We start from the raw sequence: 23112 nt of genomic DNA, 5'->3' as shown, positions 1-23112 counted from the left end.
CACCCCCTCACTCCTCACCCCCTCACTCCTCACCCCCTCACTCCTCTCACACCTCACCCCCTCAGCCCTCATTTTCCTCTTACTTCCTCTCATTCCACTCATCTGTTTCCCCATTTCCTCCTTCCCGCTGGCTTCCCAAGACCCCCCCCCCCACTTTTCCCCAATCTGCCCCGCTGACTCTCTCCTCGCTCACACCTCTGCCTCTAATGTTCTCAGGGGCCCCACCCTGCACTCTCCCCTAACTGACTTCTTTCTGTTTCTCTGGAATCTGCTGTTTTGCTCCTTTGATGCCTGTCTGGACTCGATTCTGGGGAATTGGATTGTGACCAAAGTGTGTTGTGCACGGGGCTGTTTTGACAAGCTGGAGAATGCCACTCACTCGCCCGCCACCGTCTCACTCACCTACCCCTGGGCTATCAGTTTGTGCTCTTCATACTCCCTCAGTCACACCCTGGCTGTCAGTAAACATGTCCCTCCTCCCAGGCGGTGATACAATTCACATTTAAAACATGTTTTAGACAGGGCATTAAATCAAGGCACTTTCCTGTCTCTATGCTGGGTGGGGATGGTCCAGTGGGATGAGCAAAGGGGGTTCTGCCAGGGTTGGTGTTTATTGACAGCCTGGGACTGAGTATCTGAAACCAGCGGAGGAGATTGGGTTTGTTATGAGTAAAGTCATGCCTGGGCAATGCAGCTGGATAAAGACTAAGGGAGTCTCTGGACATTATCTCAATTTCCAGAAAATATTTGATAAGATTCCTCAAGAGGGTTCAGGTAAAGGAAAAGTTCTTCAGATTTACTGCACCTGACAAGTTCTTGACTTTCAAAGGGTTTAAACTAGTATGGCAGGGGGGTGGGTTAGGGCAGAAGGTGAAAGCATTGAGGGACAACTAGGGAATAGGGCCAGTATGGCTCTGAGGCAGAGCAGACAGGGAGATGTAAACAGGGGGTCTGGTGGTTTGAAGTGCATGTGTTTTAATGCAAGAAGTATTACGTGTAAAACAGATGAATTTAGAGCTTGGATTAGTACTTGGAACTATGATGTTGTTGCCATTACAGAGACCTGGTTGAGGGAGGGACAGGATTGGCAGCTAAACGTTCCAGGATTTAGATGTTTCAGGCGGGATAGAGGGGGATGTAAAAGGGGTGGCGGAGTTGTGCTACTGGTTAGGGAGAATATCACAGCTGTACTGCGGGAGGACACCTCAGAGGGCAGCGAGGCTATATGGGTAGAGATCAGGAATAAGAAGGGTGCAGTCACAATATTGGGGGTTTACTACAGGCCTCCCAACAGAAGATTTTAGTTTAGACGGGCAGCACTACCTGCAACAGTAGTGAACTCGCCAACATTGAGGGCATTTAAAAGTTTATTGGATAAGCATATGGATGATAAGGGCATAGTGTAGGTTAGATGGCCTTTAGTTTTTTTTTCCATGTCGGTGCAACATCGAGGGCCGAAGGGCCTGTACTGCGCTGTATCGTTCTATGTTCTATGGTCGGCACAGGCTTGGAGGGGCGAAGGGCCTGTTCCTGTGCTGTACTTTTCTTTGTTCTTTGGATATCTCCCAACCAAACAGCATTCTCTTATCAGACAGTAGAAGTTATTTGATTTCCCTCACAATTTATTCTTGAGTATGTCCTGACAGGTACAACACGAGCTTCATCAAAACAAGTCTCTATTCCCCAGAACACTATTTCTTGGGAATTGAGGATTAACATCTTTTGTGGATAGTTTGTGGACCAGTTTCAGTAGCTGGAGGGCGGAGGGCACACTCTAGTTGTTCCACTGAAGAACTGCAACAACTATTCACCATCCAGGATTACCGAATCACCGAGACTGCCCCCGAGATTACCGAATCACCGAGACTGCCCCCGGATTACCGAATCACCGAGACTGTCCCAGGATTACCGAATCACCGAGACTGTCCCGGGATTACCGAATCACCGAGACTGTCCCGGGATTACCGAATCACCCAGACTGCCCCCGGAATTACCGAATCACCCAGACTGCCCCCGGAATTACCGAATCACCCAGACTGCCCCCGGATTACCGAATCACCGAGACTGCCCCCGGAATGACCGAATCACCCAGACTGCCCCCGGATTACCGAATCACCGAGACTGTCCCGGGATTACCGAATCACCGAGACTGCCCCCGGATTACCGAATCACCCAGACTGCCCCCGGAATTACCGAATCACCCAGACTGCCCCCGGAATTACCGAATCACCCAGACTGCCCCCGGAATTACCGAATCACCCAGACTGCCCCCGGATTACCGAATCACCGAGACTGCCCCCGGAATGACCGAATCACCCAGACTGCCCCCGGATTACCGAATCACCGAGACTGCCCCCGGATTACCGAATCACCGAGACTGCCCCCGGATTACCGAATCACCGAGACTGCCCCCGGATTACCGAATCACCGAGACTGCCCCCGGATTACCGAATCACAGAGACTGCCCCCGGATTACCGAATCACAGAGACTGTCCCGGGATTACCAAATCACCGAGACTGCCCCCGGAATTACCGAATCACCGAGACTGTCCCAGGAATTACCGAATCACCGAGACTGCCCCCGGAATTACAGAATCACCCAGACTGCCCCCGGGATTACCGAATCACCCAGACTGCCCCCGGAATTACCGAATCACCCAGACTGTCCCCGGAATTACCGAATCACCGAGACTGTCCCAGGAATTACCTAATCACCCAGACTGCCCCCGGGATTTCCGAATCACCCAGACTGCCCCCGGCATTACCGAATCACCAAGACTGCCCCCGGAATTACCGAATCACCGAGACTGCCCCCGGAATTACCGAATCACCGAGACTGTCCCTCGAAATACCGAATCACCGAGACTGCCCCCGGGATTTCCGAATCACCCAGATTGCCCCCGGATTACCGAATCACCGAGACTGTCCCAGGATTACCGAATCACCGAGACTACCCCCGGATTACCGAATCACCGAGACTGCCCCCGGATTACCGAATACGGATTACCGAATCACCGAGACTGTCCCCGGATTACCGAATCACCGAGACTGCCCCGGGATTACCAAATCACCGAGACTGTCCCGGGATTACCAAATCACCGAGACTGTCCCGGGATTACCGAATCACCGAGACTACACCAGGATTACCGAATCATCGAGACTGTCCCAGGATTACCGAATCACCGAGACTGCCCCCGGATTACCGAATCACCGAGCCTGCCCCCGGATTACCTAATCACCGAGACTGTCCCTCGAAATACCGAATCACCCAGACTGCCCCCGGGATTTCCGAATCACCCAGACTGCCCCCGGATTACCAAATCACCGAGACTGCCCCCGGATTACCAAATCACCGAGACTGTCCCAGGATTACCGAATCACCGAGACTGCCCCCGGATTACCAAATCACCGAGACTGTCCCAGGATTACCAAATCACCGAGACTGCCCCAGGATTACCAGATCACCGAGACTGCCCCAGGATCACCGAATCACCGAGACTGCCCCAGGATTACCAAATCACCGAGACTGTCCCAGGATTACCGAATCATCGAGACAGTCCCAGGATTACCGAATCACCGAGACTGCCCCAGGATTACCGAATCAGAGACTGCCCCCGGATTACCGAATCACAGAAACTGTCCCGGAATTACCAAATCACAGAGACTGCCCCCGGATTACCGAATCACCGAGACTGTCCCAGGATTACCAAATCACCGAGACTGCCCCCTGATTACCGAATCACAGAGACTGTCCCAGGATTACTGAATCACCGAGACTGCCGCAGGATTACCGAATCAGAGACTGTCCCAGGATTACCGAATCACCGAGACTGCCCCCGGATTACCGAATCACTGAGACTGCCGCAGGATTACCGAATCAGAGACTGTCCCAGGATTACCGAATCACCGAGACTGCCCCCGGATTACCGAATCACCGAGGCTGCCCCCGGATTACCGAATCACCGAGACTGCCCCAGGATTACCGAATCACCGAGACTGTCCCAGGATTACCGAATCACCGAGACTGCCCCCGGATTACCGAATCACCGAGACTGCCCCCGGATTACCGAATCACCGAGACTGTCCCAGGATTACCGAATCACCGAGACTGTCCCAGGATTACCGAATCACCGAGACTGCCCCCGGATTACCGAATCACCGAGACTGCCCCCGGATTACCGAATCACCGAGACTGCCCCCGGATTACCGAATCACCGAGACTGTCCCCGGATTACCGAATCACCGAGACTGTCCCCGGATTACCGAATCACCGAGACTGCCCCGGTATTACCAAATCACCGAGACTGTCCCGGGATTACCAAATCACCGAGACTGTCCCAGGATTACCGAATCACCGAGACTACACCAGGATTACCGAATCATCGAGACTGTCCCAGGATTACCGAATCACCGAGACTGCCCCCGGATTACCGAATCACCGAGACTGCCCCCGGATTACCTAATCACCGAGACTGTCCCCGGATTACCGAATCACCGAGACTGCCCCGGGATTACCAAATCACCGAGACTGTCCCGGGATTACCAAATCACCGAGACTGTCCCAGGATTACCGAATCACCGAGACTGCCCCCGGATTACCGAATCACCGAGACTGTCCCAGGATTACCGAATCACCGAGACTGCCCCCGGATTACCGAATCACCGAGACTGCCCCCGGATTACCGAATCACCGAGACTGTCCCAGGATTACCAAATCACCGAGACAGTCAGGGGTTTAGCTTACTCAGCTAAATCGCTGGCTTTTAAAGCAGACCAAGCAGGCCAGCAGCACGGTTCGATTCCCGTACCAGCCTCCCCGGACAGGCGCCGGAATGTGGCGACTAGGGGCTTTTCAATGAATGTAACTTCATTGAAGCCTACTCGTGACAATAAGCAATTTTCATTTCATTTCATTTCATTTACACAGAGAGTTTGGGTATTTACAGTGAGAGTTTGGGGTATTTACACGAGAGTTTGGGGTATTTACAGGAGAGTTTGGGGTATTTACACAGAGTTTGGGGCATTTACAGACAGGTTGGGGTATTTACAGTGAGAGTTTGGGGTATTTACAGGAGAGTTTGGGGTATTTACACAGAGTTGGGGGTATTTACAGTGATAGTTTGGGATATTTACAGTGATAGTTTGGGGTATTTACAGGAGAGTTTGAGGTATTTACACAGAGTTTGGGGTATTTACAGTGAGCGTTTGGGGCATTTACAGAGAGGTTGGGGTATTTACAGTGAGAGTTTGGGGTATTTACAGGAGAGTTTGGGGTATTTACACAGAGTTTGGGGTATTTACAGTGAGAGTTTGGGGCATTTACAGAGAGTTTGGGGTATTTACAGTGAGAGTTTGGGGTATTTACAGTGAGAGTTTGGGGTATTTACAGGAGAGTTTGGGGTATTTACACAGAGTTTGGGGTATTTACAGAGTTTGGGGTATTTACACAGAGTCTGGGGTATTTACAGTGAGAGATTGGGGTATTTACACAGAGTTTGGGGTATTTACAGTGAGAGTTTGGGGTATTTACACAGAGTCTGGGGTATTTACAGGAGAATTTGGGGTATTTACACAGAGTTTGGGGTATTTACACAGAGTTTGGGGTATTTACACAGAGTTTGGGGTATTTACAGTGAGAGTTTGGGGTATTTACAGTGAGAGTTTGGGGTATTTACAGTGAGTGTTTGGGGTATTTACAGGAGAGTTTGGGGTATTTACAGTGAGAGTTTGGGGTATTTACAGTGAGTGTTTGGGGTATTTACACAGAGTTTGGGGTATTTACAGTGAGAGTTTGGGGTATTTACACAGAGTTTGGGGTATTTACACAGAGTTTGGGGTATTTACACAGAGTTTGGGGTATTTACACAGAGTTTGGGGTATTTACAGGAGAGTTTGGGGTATTTATACAGAGTTTGGGGTATTTACACAGAGTTTGGGGTATTTACAGGAGAGTTTGGGGTATTTACACAGAGTTTGGGGTATTTACACAGAGTTTGGGGTATTTACAGGAGAGTTTGGGGTATTTATACAGAGTTTGGGGTATTTACACAGAGTTTGGGGTATTTACAGTGAGAGTTTGGGGTATTTACAGTGAGAGTTTGGGGTATTTACAGGAGAGTTTGGGGTATTTACACAGAGTTTGGGGTATTTACAGTGAGAGTTTGGGGTATTTACAGTGAGTGTTTGGGGTATTTACAGTGAGAGTTTGGGGTATTTACAGTGAGAGTTTGGGGTATTTACAGTGAGTGTTTGGGGTATTTACAGTGAGAGTTTGGGGTATTTACACAGAGTTTGGGGTATTTACACAGAGTTTGGGGTATTTACACAGAGCTTGGGGTATTTACAGTGAGAGTTTGGGGTATTTACACAGAGTTTGGGGTATTTACAGTGAGAGTTTGGGGTATTTACAGTGAGTGTTTGGGGTATTTACAGTGAGAGTTTGGGGTATTTACAGTGAGTGTTTGGGGTATTTACAGTGAGAGTTTGGGGTATTTACAGTGAGAGTTTGGGGTATTTACAGTGAGAGTTTGGGGTATTTACAGTGAGTGTTTGGGGTATTTACAGTGAGAGTTTGGGGTATTTACAGTGAGAGTTTGGGGTATTTACAGTGAGTGTTTGGGGTATTTACAGTGAGAGTTTGGGGTATTTACAGTGAGAGTTTGGGGTATTTACAGTGAGAGTTTGGGGTATTTACAATGAGTGTTTGGGGTATTTACAGTGAGAGTTTGGGGTATTTACAGTGAGTGTTTGGGGTATTTACAGTGAGAGTTTGGGGTATTTACAGTGAGAGTTTGGGGTATTTACAGTGAGAGTTTGGGGTATTTACAGGAGAGTTTGGGGTATTTACAGTGAGAGTTTGGGGTATTTACACAGAGTTTGGGGTATTTACAGTGAGAGTTTGGGGTATTTACACAGAGTTTGGGGTATTTACACAGAGTTTGGGGTATTTACAGTGAGAGTTTGGGGTATTTACACAGAGTTTGGGGTATTTACAGTGAGAGTTTGGGGTATTTACAGTGAGAGTTTGGGGTATTTACACAGAGTTTGGGGTATTTACAGTGAGAGTTTGGGGTATTTACACAGAGTTTGGGGTATTTACAGTGAGAGTTTGGGGTATTTACACAGAGTTTGGGGTATTTACAGGAGAGTTTGGGGTATTTACACAGAGTTTGGGGTATTTACAGTGAGTGTTTGGGGTATTTACACAGAGTTTGGGGTATTTACAGTGAGAGTTTGGGGTATTTACAGGAGAGTTTGGGGTATTTACACAGAGTTTGGGGTATTTACACAGAGTTTGGGGTATTTACAGTGAGTGTTTGGGGTATTTACAGTGAGTGTTTGGGGTATTTACAGTGAGTGTTTGGGGAATTTACAGTGAGTGTTTGGGGAATTTACAGTGAGAGTTTGGGGTATTTACAGTGAGAGTTTGGGGTATTTACAGTGAGAGTTTGGGGTATTTACACAGAGTTTGGGGTATTTACAGTGAGAGTTTGGGGTATTTACAGTGAGAGTTTGGGGTATTTACAGTGAGTGTTTGGGGTATTTACAGTGAGAGTTTGGGGTATTTACAGTGAGAGTTTGGGATATTTACACAGAGTTTGGGGTATTTACAGTGAGTGTTTGGGGTATTTACAGTGAGTGTTTGGGGTATTTACACAGAGTTTGGGGTATTTACAGTGAGTGTTTGGGGTATTTACACAGAGTTTGGGGTATTTACAGTGAGAGTTTGGGGTATTTACACAGAGTTTGGGGTATTTACACAGAGTTTGGGGTATTTACACAGAGTTTGGGGTATTTACACAGAGTTTGGGGTATTTACAGGAGAGTTTGGGGTATTTATACAGAGTTTGGGGTATTTACACAGAGTTTGGGGTATTTACAGGAGAGTTTGGGGTATTTACACAGAGTTTGGGGTATTTATACAGAGTTTGGGGTATTTACACAGAGTTTGGGGTATTTACAGTGAGAGTTTGGGGTATTTACAGTGAGAGTTTGGGGTATTTACAGGAGAGTTTGGGGTATTTACACAGAGTTTGGGGTATTTACAGTGAGAGTTTGGGGTATTTACAGTGAGTGTTTGGGGTATTTACAGTGAGAGTTTGGGGTATTTACAGTGAGAGTTTGGGGTATTTACAGTGAGTGTTTGGGGTATTTACAGTGAGAGTTTGGGGTATTTACACAGAGTTTGGGGTATTTACACAGAGTTTGGGGTATTTACACAGAGTTTGGGGTATTTACAGTGAGAGTTTGGGGTATTTACACAGAGTTTGGGGTATTTACAGTGAGAGTTTGGGGTATTTACACAGAGTTTGGGGTATTTACACAGAGTTTGGGGTATTTACACAGAGTTTGGGGTATTTACAGTGAGAGTTTGGGGTATTTACACAGAGTTTGGGGTATTTACAGTGAGAGTTTGGGGTATTTACAGTGAGTGTTTGGGGTATTTACAGTGAGAGTTTGGGGTATTTACAGTGAGTGTTTGGGGTATTTACAGTGAGAGTTTGGGGTATTTACAGTGAGAGTTTGGGGTATTTACAGTGAGAGTTTGGGGTATTTACAGTGAGTGTTTGGGGTATTTACAGTGAGAGTTTGGGGTATTTACAGTGAGAGTTTGGGGTATTTACAGTGAGTGTTTGGGGTATTTACAGTGAGAGTTTGGGGTATTTACAGTGAGAGTTTGGGGTATTTACAGTGAGAGTTTGGGGTATTTACAATGAGTGTTTGGGGTATTTACAGTGAGAGTTTGGGGTATTTACAGTGAGTGTTTGGGGTATTTACAGTGAGAGTTTGGGGTATTTACAGTGAGAGTTTGGGGTATTTACAGTGAGAGTTTGGGGTATTTACAGGAGAGTTTGGGGTATTTACAGTGAGAGTTTGGGGTATTTACACAGAGTTTGGGGTATTTACAGTGAGAGTTTGGGGTATTTACACAGAGTTTGGGGTATTTACACAGAGTTTGGGGTATTTACAGTGAGAGTTTGGGGTATTTACACAGAGTTTGGGGTATTTACAGTGAGAGTTTGGGGTATTTACAGTGAGAGTTTGGGGTATTTACACAGAGTTTGGGGTATTTACAGTGAGAGTTTGGGGTATTTACACAGAGTTTGGGGTATTTACAGTGAGAGTTTGGGGTATTTACACAGAGTTTGGGGTATTTACAGGAGAGTTTGGGGTATTTACACAGAGTTTGGGGTATTTACAGTGAGTGTTTGGGGTATTTACACAGAGTTTGGGGTATTTACAGTGAGAGTTTGGGGTATTTACAGGAGAGTTTGGGGTATTTACACAGAGTTTGGGGTATTTACACAGAGTTTGGGGTATTTACAGTGAGTGTTTGGGGTATTTACAGTGAGTGTTTGGGGTATTTACAGTGAGTGTTTGGGGAATTTACAGTGAGTGTTTGGGGAATTTACAGTGAGAGTTTGGGGTATTTACAGTGAGAGTTTGGGGTATTTACAGTGAGAGTTTGGGGTATTTACACAGAGTTTGGGGTATTTACAGTGAGAGTTTGGGGTATTTACAGTGAGAGTTTGGGGTATTTACAGTGAGTGTTTGGGGTATTTACAGTGAGAGTTTGGGGTATTTACAGTGAGAGTTTGGGATATTTACACAGAGTTTGGGGTATTTACAGTGAGTGTTTGGGGTATTTACAGTGAGTGTTTGGGGTATTTACACAGAGTTTGGGGTATTTACAGTGAGTGTTTGGGGTATTTACAGTGAGTGTTTGGGGTATTTACAATGAGAGTTTGGGGTATTTACAGTGAGAGTTTGGGGTATTTACAGTGAGAGTTTGAGGTATTTACAGTGAGAGTTTGGGGTATTTACAGTGAGAGTTTGGGGCATTTACAATGAGAGTTTGGGGTATTTACAGTGAGAGTTTGGGGTATTTACAGTGAGAGTTTGAGGTATTTACAGTGAGAGTTTGGGGTATTTACAGTGAGAGTTTGGGGCATTTACAGAGAGGTTGGGGTATTTACAGTGGGAGTTTGGGGTATTTACAGTGAGAGTTTGGGGTATTTACAGTGAGTGTTTGGGGTATTTACAGTGAGTGTTTGGGGTATTTACAGTGAGAGTTTGGGGTATTTACAGTGAGAGTTTGGGGTATTTACAGTGAGAGTTTGGGGTATTTACACAGAGTTTGGGGTATTTACAGTGAGAGTTTGGGGTATTTACAGTGAGAGTTTGGGGTATTTACAGTGAGTGTTTGGGGTATTTACAGTGAGTGTTTGGGGTATTTACAGTGAGAGTTTGGGGTATTTACAGTGAGTGTTTGGGGTATTTACAGTGAGTGTTTGGGGTATTTACAGTGAGTGTTTGGGGTATTTACAGTGAGAGTTTGGGGTATTTACAGTGAGAGTTTGGGGTATTTACAGTGAGAGTTTGGGGTATTTACTGTGAGTGTTTGGGGTATTTACAGTGAGTGTTTGGGGTATTTACAGTGAGAGTTTGGGGTATTTACACAGAGTTGGGTGGTATTTACAGGAGAGTTTGGGGTATTTACAATGAGAGTTTGGGCTCCCTCCCTGGTGCTCTGTGTGAAGAGTTTCAATCTTTCAGCAACTGGGTTATAAATGTTGTTCTTCCCAGAAATCAGTCAGAACATTCTGAAATTCCTCAGCATAAAATGGAGTGTCAGGAATGTGGACGAACCTCGCCCTGTAGACACAGATTAGCCCAGGGAAAACTGCACTGGTTCCTCATGACCGCAGCCTGATGGAGTGTGTGGTGGGGGGGAACGGTTCTAACATCACAGCACTGATTCATTGATCAGCGGAAGCTCTATCAGCAGACTGACTACGCCCTATTGTACCAGCCTGGAACAGAGCTGAAAAAACAGGAATTTACAAAACCCCAGCACTCCTTATTCATCAGAAATCACTCATAATATTACATTGTTTCATCAAAATACTGATTAAAACATTTAACATGTCCATCGAATCACCCCGAATTATCAAATGACAGCCTCCCAGGATTACCAAACCACAAAGGCAATTTCCGAGGGTTGCTCGTCTTCGCGGGAACCTCCCAGGATTACCAAATCATGGAGGGTCTCTCCAAATTACCAAATCACGGAGGGTTTCCCCGAATTACCAAATCACCGAGACTGTCCCGGGATTACCAAATCACCGAGACTGCCCCAGGATTACCAAATCACCGAGACTGCCCCGTGATTACCGAATCACAGAGACTGTCCTGGGATTACCAAATCACCGAGACTGTCCCGGGATTACCGAATCACAGAGACTGTCCTGGGATTACCAAATCACCGAGACTGTCCCGGGATTACCGAATCACAGAGACTGTCCTGGGATTACCAAATCACCGAGACTGTCCCGGGATTACCAAATCACCGAGACTGCCCCAGGATTACCAAATCACGGAGGGTCTCTCCGAATTACCAAATCACCGAGCCTGCCCCAGGATTACCAAATCACCGAGACTGTCCCGGGATTACCAAATCACCGAGACTGCCCCAGGATTACCAAATCACCGACGAGACTGCCCCAGGATTACCAAATCACCGAGACTGCCCCAGGATTACCGAATCACCGACGAGACTGCCCCAGGATTACCAAATCACCGAGACTGCCCCAGGATTACCGAATCACCTAGACTGTCCCAGGATTACCGAATTACAGAGACTGTCCTGGGATTACCGAATCACCTAGACTGTCCCAGGATTACCGAATTACAGAGACTGTCCTAGGATTACCAAATCACCGAGACTGTCCCAGGATTACCAAATCACCGAGACTGCCCCAGGATTACCAAATCACGGAGGGTCTCTCCGAATTACCAAATCACCGAGACTGCCCCAGGATTACCAAATCACCGAGACTGTCCCGGGATTACCAAATCACCGAGACTGCCCCAGGATAACCAAATCACCGAGACTGCCCCAGGATTACGGAATCACCGAGACTGTCCCAGGATTACTGAATCACCGAGACTGTCCCAGGATTACCAAATCACCGAGACTGTCCCAGGATTACCAAATCACCGAGACTGCCACAGGATTACCAAATGATGGAGGGTCTCCCCGAATTACCAAATCACAGAGACTGTCCCAGGATTACCAAATTACCGAGACTGCCCCAGGATTACCAAATCACCGAGACTGCCCCAGGATTACCAAATCACAGAGACTGTCCAAGGATTACCAAATCACCGAGATTGCCCCAGGAATTACCGAAACACCGAGACTGCTCCAGGATTACCAAATCACCGAGACTGCCCCAGGATTACCAAATCATGGAGGGTCTCCCCGAATTACCAAATCACCGAGACTGCCCTAGGATTACCAAATCACCGAGACTGTCCCGGGATTACCGAATCACCGAGACTGTCCCAGGATTACCAAATCACAGAGACTGCCCCAGGATTACCGAATCACCGAGACTGCCCCAGGATTACCGAATCACGGAGGGTCTCCCCGAATTACCAAATCACCGAGACTGCCCCAGGATTACCGAATCAACGAGACTGCCCCCGAATTACCAAATCACCGAGACTGCCCCAGGATTACCGAATCAACGAGACTGCCCCAGGATTACCGAATCACCGAGACTGTCCCAGGATTACCGAATCACCAAGACTGTCCCAGGATTACCGAATCACAGAGCCTGTCCCGGGATTACCAAATCACCGACACAGTCCCAGGATTACCAAATCACCGAGACTACACCAGGATTACCAAATCACCGAGACTGTCCCAGGATTACCAAATCACCGAGACTGTCCCCGGATTACCAAATCACTGAGACTGTCCCAGGATTACCGAATCATCGAGACTGTCCCAGGATTACCAAATTCCCGAGACTGTCCCAGAATTACCGAATCACCGAGACTGCCCCAGGATTACCGAATGACAGAGACTGTCCCAGGATTACCGAATCACCGAGACTGTCCCAGGATTACCGAATCACCGAGACTGCCCCAGGATTACCGAATGACAGAGACTGTCCCAGGATTACCGAATCACCGAGACTGCCCCAGGATTACCGAATGACAGAGACTGTCCCAGGATTACCGAATCACCGAGACTGTCCCAGGGTTACCAAATTCCCGAGACTGTCCCAGGATTACCGAATAACAGAGACTGCCCCAGGATTACCGAATCACCGAGACTGTCCCAGGATTACCAACTCCCAGAGACTGTCCCAGGAGTAGCCAATCACAGTGGGAATTTCCCCGGGGAGTTTGGCGTATTTCCCCAGGGGGGTCGGGGTATTTCTGGACAGCACGGTAGGACAGTGGTTAGCACAGTTTATTCACAGCTCCAGGGTCCCAGGTTCGATTCCCGGCATGGGTCACTGTCTGTGTGGAGTTTGCACGTTCTCCCCGTGTCTGCGTGGGTTTCCTCCGGGTGCTGCGGTTTCATCCCACAGTCCAAAGATAGGGGGCAAAATTCTCTGACCCCCACGACGGGTCGGAGAATAGCGGGAGGGCCTTCCCGACATTTTTCCCGCCCTCACGCTATTCCCCCCCCCCCCCCCCCCCCCAACTCCCGACACGAATCGCTGCCTCCGTTTTTTTTACGGCCGGCAGCGATTCACAGCTGTTCGATGGGCCGAAGTCCCAGCCCTGGTCTGGCCGTTCGTAAAAACGGCGGGAACAACTCGCTTTTTATAACCATGGCACCGATTGGCACGGCAGTACCACGGCCGTGCCAAGGGTGCCATGGGCCCGCGATCGGTGGGCCCGCTGCCCGCGCACTATTTGTCCTTCCGCCGCCCCGCAGCATCCATTCGCGGGGCGGCTGAGGGGCATCCCGGACCGCGCATGCGCGGGTTTCGCGCAAATACGCGATGACGTCATCCGCGCATGCGTGGGCTGGAGTCTTCCAATCCGCGCATGCGCGGCTGACGTCATATGACTCGTCAACCGGCGCTAACTCCGGCAAGTGGGCTTAACGAAATTCGTTAAGCCCGTGATGCCGGAGCTTGCGGCGTCGGGCTGCTAGCCCCGACCGGGGACCAGAATCGGTTCCCGGTCGGGAAGGGGCGCGCTGGCGTCAAACCCGCCCGGGTTTGACGCCAGCCTTACGATTTCTCTCGTTTTGGGAGAATCGCGCCCGTGCTGTTAGGTAATTTGGACATTCTGAATTCTCCCTCTGTGAACCCGAACAGGTGCCGGAATGTGGCGACTAGGGGCTTTTCACAGTAACTTCATTGCAGTGTTAATGCAAAACTACTTGTGACAATGCAGATTATTATTATTATTTCCCCAGGTACGTGAGGTACCCCAGACTCTGTGTAAATACCCCAAACTCTGTGTAAATACCCCAAACTCTGTGTAAATACCCTAAACTCTCTGTGTAAATACCCCAAACTCTGTGTAAATACCCCAAACACTGTGTGAATACCCCAAACTCTGTGTAAATACCCCAAACTCTTTGTAAATACCTCAAACTCTGTGTAAATACCCCAAAATCTCTGTGTAAATACCCCAAAATCTCTGTGTAAATACCCCAAAATCTCTGTGTAAATACCCGAAACTCTGTGTAAATACCACAAACTCTGTGTAAATACCACAAACTCTGTGTAAATACCACAAACTCTCCTGTAAATACCCCAAACTCTGTGTAAATACCCCAAACTCTCACTGTAAATACCCCAAACTCTGTAAATAGCACAAACTCACTATGTAAATAACCCAAACTCTGTGTAAATACCCCAAACTCTGTGTAAATGCACCAAACTCTGTGTAAATACCCCAAACTCTCCTGTAAATACCACAAACTCTATATAAATACTCCAAACTCTGGGTAAATACCCCAAACTCTGTGTAAATACTCTAAACTCTGTGTAAATACCCCAAACCCTGTGTAAATACCCCAAACTCTGTGTAAATACCACAAACTCTGTGTAAATACCACAAACTCTGTGTAAATACCCCAAACTCTGTGTAAATACCACAAACTCTGTGTAAATACCACAAACTCTGGGTAAATACCCCAAACTCTGTGTAAATACCCTAAACACTGTGTAAATACCCCAAACTCTCACTGTAAATACCCTAAACTCTGTGTAAATACCCCAAACCCTGTGTAAATACCCCAAACTCTGTGTAAATACCCCAAACTCTGTGTAAATACCACAAACTCTGTGTAAATACCCCAAACTCTGTGTAAATACCCCAAACTCTGTGTAAATACCACAAACTCTATATAAATACTCCAAACTCTGGGTAAATACCCCAAACTCTGTGTAAATACCCTAAACTCTGTGTAAATACCCCAAACCCTGTGTAAATACCCCAAACTCTGTGTAAATACCCCAAACTCTGTGTAAATACCCCAAACTCTGTGTAAATACCCCAAACTCTGTGTAAATACCCCAAACTCTGTGTAAATACCCCAAACACTGTGTAAATACCCCAAACTGTGTGTGAATACACCAAACTCTGGGTAAATACCCCAAACTCTGGGTAAATGCCCCAAACTCTGGGTAAATACCCCAAACTCTGTGTAAATACCCCAAACTCTCTGTGTAAATACCCCAAACTCTGTGTAAATACCCCAAACTCTGTGTAAATACCCCAAACTCTGTGTAAATACCCCAAACACTGTGTAAATACCCCAAACTCTGTGTAAATACCCCAAACTCTGTGTAAATACCCCAAACTCTGTGTAAATACCCCAAACTCTGTGTAAATACCCCAAACACTGTAAATACCCCAAACTCTGTGTAAATACCCCAAACTCTGTGTAAATACCCCAAACTCTGTGTAAATACCCCAAACACTGTGTAAATACCCCAAACTCTGTGTAAATACCCCAAACTCTGTGTAAATGCCCCAAACTCTGGGTAAATACCCCAAACTCTGTGTAAATACCCCAAACTCTGTGTAAATACCCCAAACTCTGTGTAAATACCCCAAACTCTGTGTAAATACCCCAAACACTGTGTAAATACCCCACTCTCTCTGTAAATACCCCAAACCTGTGTAAATACCCCAAACTCTGTGTAAATACCCACTGTGTAAATACCCCAAACTCTGTGCAAATACCCCAAACTCTCTGTGTAAATACCCCAAACTCTGTGTAAATACCCCAAACTCTGTGTGAATACCCCAAACTCTGTGTAAATACCCCAAACTCTGTGTAAATACCCCAAACTCTGTGTAAATACCCCAAACTCTCTATAATTACCCCAAACTCTGTGTAAATACCCCAAACTGTGTGTGAATACACCAAACTCTGGGTAAATACCCCAAACTCTGTGTAAATGCCCCAAACTCTGGGTAAATACCCCAAACTCTGTGTAAATACCCCAAACACTGTGTAAATACCCCAAACTCTGTGTAAATACCCCAAACTCTGTGTAAATACCCCGAACACTCACTGTAAATACCCCAAACTCTGTGTAAATACCCCAAACTCTGTGTAAATACCCCAAACTCTGTGTAAATACCCCAAACACTGTGTAAATACCCCACTCTCTCTGTAAATACCCCAAACCCTGTGTAAATACCCCAAACTCTGTGTAAATACCCACTGTGTAAATACCCCAAACTCTGTGTAAATACCCCAAACTCTGTGTAAATACCCCAAACTCTGTGTAAATACCCCAAACTCTGTGTAAATACCCCAAACTCTGTGTAAATACCCCAAACTCTGTGTAAATACCCCAAACTCTGTGTAAATACCCCAAACTCTGTGTAAATACCCCAAACTCTGTGTAAATACCCCAAACTCTGTGTAAATACCCCAAACTCTGTGTAAATACCCCAAACTCTGTGTAAATACCCACTGTGTAAATACCCCAAACTGTGTGTCAATACCCCAAACTCTGTGTAAATACCCCAAACTCTCTATAATTACCCCAAACTCTGTGTAAATACCCCAAACTCTGTGTAAACACCCCAAACTCTGTGTAAATGCCCCAAACTCTGTGTAAATACCCCGAACACTGTAAATACCCCAAACTCTCTGTAATTACCCCAAACTCTCTGTAAATACCCCAAACTGTGTAAATACCCCAAACTCTGTGTAAATACCCCAAACTCTGTGTAAATACCCCAAACACTGGGTAAATATCCCAAACTCTCCGTGGAAATACCCCAAACGCTCCGTGTAAATACCCCAAACTCCCCAGAGAAATACCCCAAACTATAAGAACATAAGAACTATGTGGGGCTGGTTGAGCTCACTGGGCTAAATCGCTGGCTTTTAAAGCAGACCAAGCAGGCCAGCAGCACGGTTCGATTCCCGTACCAGCCTCCCCGGACAGGCGCCGGAATATGGCGACTTGGGGCTTTTCACAGTAACTTCATTGAAGCCTACTCGTGACAATAAGCGATTTTCATTTCATTTTCATTTCATTTCATTCACTAGGAGCAGGAGTAGGCCATCTGGCCCCTCGAGCCTGCTCAACCATTCAATGAGATCATGACTGATCTTTTGTGGACTCAGCTCCACTTTCCGGCCCAAACACCATAACCCTTAAACCCTTTATTCTTCAAAAAAACTATCTATCTTTACCTTAAAAACATTTAATGAAGGAGCCTCAACTGCTTCACTGGGCAAGGAATTCCATAGATTCACAACCCTTTGGGTGAAGAAGTTCCTCCTAAACTCAGTCCTAAATCTACTTTCCCTTATTTTGAGGCCATGCCCCCTAGTTCTGCTTTCACCCGCCAGTGGAAACAACCTGCCCGCATCTATCCTATCTATTCCCTTCATAATTTTAAATGTTTCTATAAGATCCCCCCTCATCCTTCTAAATTCCAACGAGTACAGTCCCAGTCCACTCAACCTCTCCTCATAATCCAACCCCTTCAACTCTGGGATTAACCTAGTGAATCTCCTCTGCACACCCTCCAGTGCCAGTACGTCCTTTCTCAGGTAAGGAGACCAAAACTGAACACAATACCCCAGGTGTGGCCTCACTAACACCTTATACAATTGCAACATAACCTCCCTAGTCTTAAACTCCATCCCTCTAGCAATGAAGGACACAATTCCATTTGCCTTCTTAATCACCTGTCGCACTTGTAAACCAACCTTCTGTGACTCATGCAGTAGCACACCCAGGTCTCTCTGCACAGCAGTATGCTTTAATATTTGATCGTTTAAATAATAATCCCGTTTGCTGTTATTCCTACCAAAATGGATAACCTCACATTTTTCAACATTGTATTCTATCTGCCAGACCCTAGCCCATTCACTTAACCTATCCAAATCCCTCTGCAGACTTCCAGTATCCTCTGCACTTTTCGCTTTACCACTCATTTTAGTGTCGTCTGCAAACTTGGACACGTTGCCCTTGGTCCCCAACTCCAAATCATCTATGTAAATTGTGAACAATTGTGGGCCCAACACGGATCCCTGAGAGACACCACTAGCTACTGATTGCCAACCAGAGAAACACCCATTAATCCCCACTCTTCGCTTTCTATTAATTAACCAATCCTCTATCCATGCTACTACTTTACCCTTAATGCCATGCATCTTTATCTTACGTAGCAATCTTTTGTGTGGCACCTTGTCAAAGGCTTTCTGGAAATCCAGATATACCACATCCATCGGCTCCCTGTTATCTACTGCACTGGTAATGTCCTCAAAAAATTCCACTAAATTAGTTAGGCATGACCTGCCCTTTATGAACCCATGCTGCATCTTCCCAATGGGACAATTTCCATGCAGATGCCTCGCTATTTCTTCCTTGATGATAGATTCCAGCATCTTCCCTACTACCGAAGTTAAGCTCACTGGACTATAATTACCCGCTCTCTGCCTACCTCCTTTTTTAAACAGTGGTGTCACGTTTGCTAATTTCCAATCCACCGGGACCACCCCAGAGTCTAGTGAATTTTGGTAAATTATCTCTAGTGCATTTGCAATTTCCCTAGCCATCTCTTTTAGCACTCTGGGATGCATTCCATCAGGGCCAGGAGACTTGTCTACTTTTAGCCCCATTAGCTTGCCCATCACTAGCTCCTTAGTGATAACAATCCTCTCAAGGTTCTCACCTGTCATAGCCTCATTTCTATCAGTCACTGGCATGTTATTTGTGTCTTCTACTGTGAAGACCAACCCAAAAAACCTGTTCAGTTCCTCAGCCATTTCCTTATCTCCCATTATTAAATCTCCCTTCTCATCCTCTAAAGGATCAATATTTACCTTAGCCACGCTTTTTTGTTTTATATATTTGTAGAAACTTTTGCTGTCTGTTTTTATATTCTGAGCAAGTTCACTCTCATAATCTATCTTACTCTTCTTTATCGCTTTTTTAGTAGCTTTATGTTGCCCCCTATAGATTCCCCAGTCCTCTCGTCTCCCACCAATCTTTGCCACTTTTTCCTTCAATTTGATACTCTCCCTTATTTCCTTAGATATCCACGGTCGATTTTCCCTCTTTCTACCGTCCTTCCTTTTTGTTGGTATAAACCTTTGCTGAGCACTGTGAAAAATTGCTTGGAAGGTTCTCCACTGTTCCTCAACTGTTTCACCATAAAGTCTTTGCTCCCAGTCTACCTTAGCTAGTTCTTCTCTCATCCCATTTTAATCTCCTTTGTTTAAGCACAAAACATTAGTGTTTGATTTTACTTTCTCACCCTCCATCTGTATTTTAAATTCCACCATATTGTGATCGCTCCTTCCGAGAGGATCCCTAACTATGAGATCATTAATCAATCCTGGCTCATTACACAGGACCAGATCTAGGACCGCTTGTTCCCTCGTAGGTTCCATTACATACTGTTCTAGGAAACTATCGTGGATACATTCTATAAACTCCTCCTCAAGGTTGCCTTGACCGACCTGGTTAAACCAATCGACATGTAGATTAAAATCCCCCATGATAACTGCTGTACCATTTACACATGCATCAGTTATTTCTTTTGTTTATTGCCTGCCCCACCATAACGTTATTATTTGGTGGCCGATAGACTACTCCTATCAGTGACTTTTTCGCCTTACTATTCCTGATTTCCACCCAAATGGATTCAACGTTATCCTCCATAGCACCGATGTCATCCCTTACTATTGCCCGGGTGTCATCCTTAAATAACAGAGCTACACCACCTCCCTTACCATCCACTCTGTCCTTCCGAATAGTTTGATACCCTCGGATATTTAACTCCCAGTCGTGACCATCCTTTAACCATGTTTCAGTAATGGCCACTAAATCATAGTCATTTACAATGATTTGTGCCACCAACTCATTTACTTTATTCCGAATACTAAGAGCATTCAGGTAAAGTACACTTATGTTGGCTTTTCTGCCTCTGTTTTGAATCGTAACACCTCGATCAGTAACCTCTCCTAAGTTATATTTCCTCTTAACTTTTCCCCTAACTTTCCTTGTCTTGTTCTTATGTACAGGTTGGAAGTTGTTTTTATTACACCATGCCTCTGTATGGACGTTTGGATGTTTTTGATGCTGCGCTGGAAAGCTGGAACCAGTACGCACAACGGATGCGTTACTATTTCCGGGCAAACAACATCACCGAAAACGAGCGCCAGGTGGTCATATTGCTCACCGCCTGCGGCCCGCATACGTTCGGGGTGATTAGGAGCCTTACGTACCCAGCTGCGCCGGACACCAAAACGTTTGATGAACTTGTGACCTTAGTGGGGGCAACATTTTAACCCAACCCTGTCCACGATAGTCCAGCGTTACCGGTTTAATATCGCTGAGAGGACCCCAGGAGAATCCCTTGCTGACTTTCTATCCAGGCTACGCAGGATTGCGGAGTACTGTGACTATGGTGAGACCTTGTCAGAAATGTTACTCGACCGTTTGGTTTGCGGCATTAACAATGCGGCCACCCAGAGAAAGTTGTTAGCTGAGCCAACATTGACTTTTCAACAGGCCATTCAAATAGTATTGTCCCGAGAGAGCTCAGAACGAGGAGTGCAGATGTTACAGGGAATGGAGGTGCACGCCTTGGGTGGGGCAACGTCCGGATCTATGCCAGTGGCCGTCGGACATTCCTCCCTGAAGGGAGCCTTCTCCAGAACCAATGGATGAGGAGCCATGTCCGTGTCAGACTTGTAGGCGCCGACCCCATCGCGGACGCCGGTCCTGGGGACGCCAGAGGCGCCGTCATTCCGACCGAAACTGGGGCCAGCCCAGGGGCCGTACCTTTCATTTGGATGAACCTGCGGCGACTACTCCCGTGGACGTGGAGACGGAGGATGACTGCCTGCAGCTGCATTGTGTAGCAGCTCCCCGTGTGGCCCCCATTAAAGTGACAGTACGGGTCAATGGTCACCCGCTTGAGATGGAGTTGGACACTGGCGCAGCGGTCTCCGTGATTGCCCAGAGGACATTCGACCGCAGCAAGCAGGGTATACAGACCCTTACATTAACCGACACACAGGCCAGGTTGGCCACCTACACGAGGGAACCATTGGACATTGCAGGAACTGCAATGACCCCTGTTGTTTATGGACGCCAGGAGGGGCGTTTCCCACTTATCGTGGTGCACGGCCATGGGCCCAGCCTGTTGGGTCGGGACTGGTTGCGCCATTTGCGGCTGCAGTGGCAGCACATCCTCCAAACAGTTTCTGGAGGGTTGACTGAGGGGCTAGAACGATACCCAGACGTATTCCAGCCCGGTTTGGGGAAAATAAAAGGAGCCGTAGCCCGTATCCAAGTTGAACCAGGAGCCACGCCGCGCTATTTCCGAGCGCGCCCGGTGCCTTACGCCTTGCTCGAGAAGGTAGAAGGGGAGCTCACTCGTTTGGAGACTTTGGGTATCATCGGGCCCGTCCGTTTCGCTGACTGGGCAGCACCAATTGTACCTGTAATGAAGCCAGATGCCACAGTTTGCTTGCACGGTGACTATAAACTTACAGTGAATACGGCTTCCTGGCCCGACCGATACCCAATGCCTCGCATAGAGGATCTCTACGCGAAGCTTGCAGGCGGACTCTCATTCACAAAATTAGATATGAGTCACACCTACCTGCAGTTGGAGCTGGACCCTGCCTCCCGGCCATATGTAACGATTAATACACACCGGGGCCTGTATGAATATACACGTTTGCCCTTTGGAGTATCCTCTGCCTGCGCTATTTTTCAATGGGTTATGGAGGGCATTTTGAGAGGTTTGCCGTGTGTCGCTGTCTACTTAGATGACATTTTGATCACAGGGACGTCGGAGCAGGAACATTTGGAAAATTTGGAGGCTGTCCTTCTTCAATAGGCCCCCACCCCGACTGACACTTCGCATCTTTGTTCGTTTCTCGGCCTTGTAAACTATTACGGAAAGTTCCTCCCCAAGCAGGCAACTACACTGGCCCCGTTGCACCTTCTGCTAAAGAAAAATCACACTGGGTTTGGGGTCAGCCGCAAGAAACCGCTTTACGGCGGGTAAAACAGCAATTGTTGTCGTCTGGGTTACTAACCCACTATGATCCTGGAAAACTTTTGCTCATCACATGTGATGCATCCGCATATGGTATTGGGGCCGATCGAGAAGGAGGGCCTGGGAGTGGTCTTTGCGGTGAAACGCTTTCACCAGTACGTGTATGGCCGCCACTTCACTATCGTGACTGATCATAAGCCTCTGCTGGGACTTTTCAGAGAGGATAAGCCAATACCGCCCATTGCTTCCGCACGGATCCAGCGCTGGGCTTTGTTGGTCGCTGCATACGAGTATTCTCTGGAGCACTAACCAGGAACCCAGATAGGGAATGCCGACGCACTGAGCCGATTGCCTTTATCGACCGGCCCCATGTCGACCCCCACGACCGGTGAGGTGGTTGCAACCCTAAATTTTATGGACACCTTGCCTGTCACAGCATCACAGATCCGTGAGTAGACCCAGACGGAGCCAGTCCTGTCAAAGGTTCGGCACATAGTCCTGTATGGGGGGCAGCATAGACAGCTCCCAGGCGAGTTGCGGGCATTTTCCTCCAAGCTGTCAGAATTCAGCGTGGAAGACGGCATCCTATTGTGGGGGGCGCGTGTGATTGTCCCGGAAAAAGGACAGGAGCTGATACTGAGAGACTTGCACAATGGGCATCCAGGTGTGACCAAAATGAAAATGTTGGCCCGGAGTGATGTCTGGTGGCCAGGCCTAGACACTGACATTGAGAAGGTGGCCCAAAACTGCTCCATTTGCCAGGAGCATCAGAAGCTTCCGCCGGCCGCGCCC

General features: G+C 47.2%; 1 protein-coding gene across 1 annotated transcript; it reads left to right on the top strand.

Moving 5' to 3' along the window:
• Positions 1-677: 677 nt before the first annotated feature.
• LOC119965737 (adhesive plaque matrix protein-like) lies at positions 678-4752 on the top strand. The gene is made up of 3 exons (XM_038796500.1): positions 678-774; positions 1819-2693; positions 2749-4752. Exons 1-3 carry the CDS (start codon positions 678-680, stop codon positions 4750-4752), a joined length of 2976 nt encoding a protein of 991 aa, XP_038652428.1.
• The last annotated feature ends 18360 nt before the right edge of the window (positions 4753-23112 follow it).

The sequence above is a fragment of the Scyliorhinus canicula genome, chromosome 5 (genome assembly GCF_902713615.1).
Source record: "Scyliorhinus canicula chromosome 5, sScyCan1.1, whole genome shotgun sequence".
NCBI lineage: Eukaryota > Metazoa > Chordata > Chondrichthyes > Carcharhiniformes > Scyliorhinidae > Scyliorhinus > Scyliorhinus canicula.
This window is presented reverse-complemented; position numbering and strand designations above follow the sequence as displayed.

Excerpts from the sequence above, each read along its gene's own strand:
- LOC119965737 (XM_038796500.1), top strand. The coding sequence starts at position 678 with ATGCCTGGGCAATGCAGCTGGATAAAGACTAAGGGAGTCTCTGGACAT. Across the intron at positions 775-1,818 it reads GATTCCTCAAGAGGGTTCAG|GATTACCGAATCACCGAGAC; the intron begins GTAAAGGAAAAG and ends TTCACCATCCAG. Across the intron at positions 2,694-2,748 it reads ATTACCGAATCACCGAGACT|ACTGCCCCCGGCATTACCGA; the intron begins GTCCCAGGAATT and ends CGAATCACCCAG.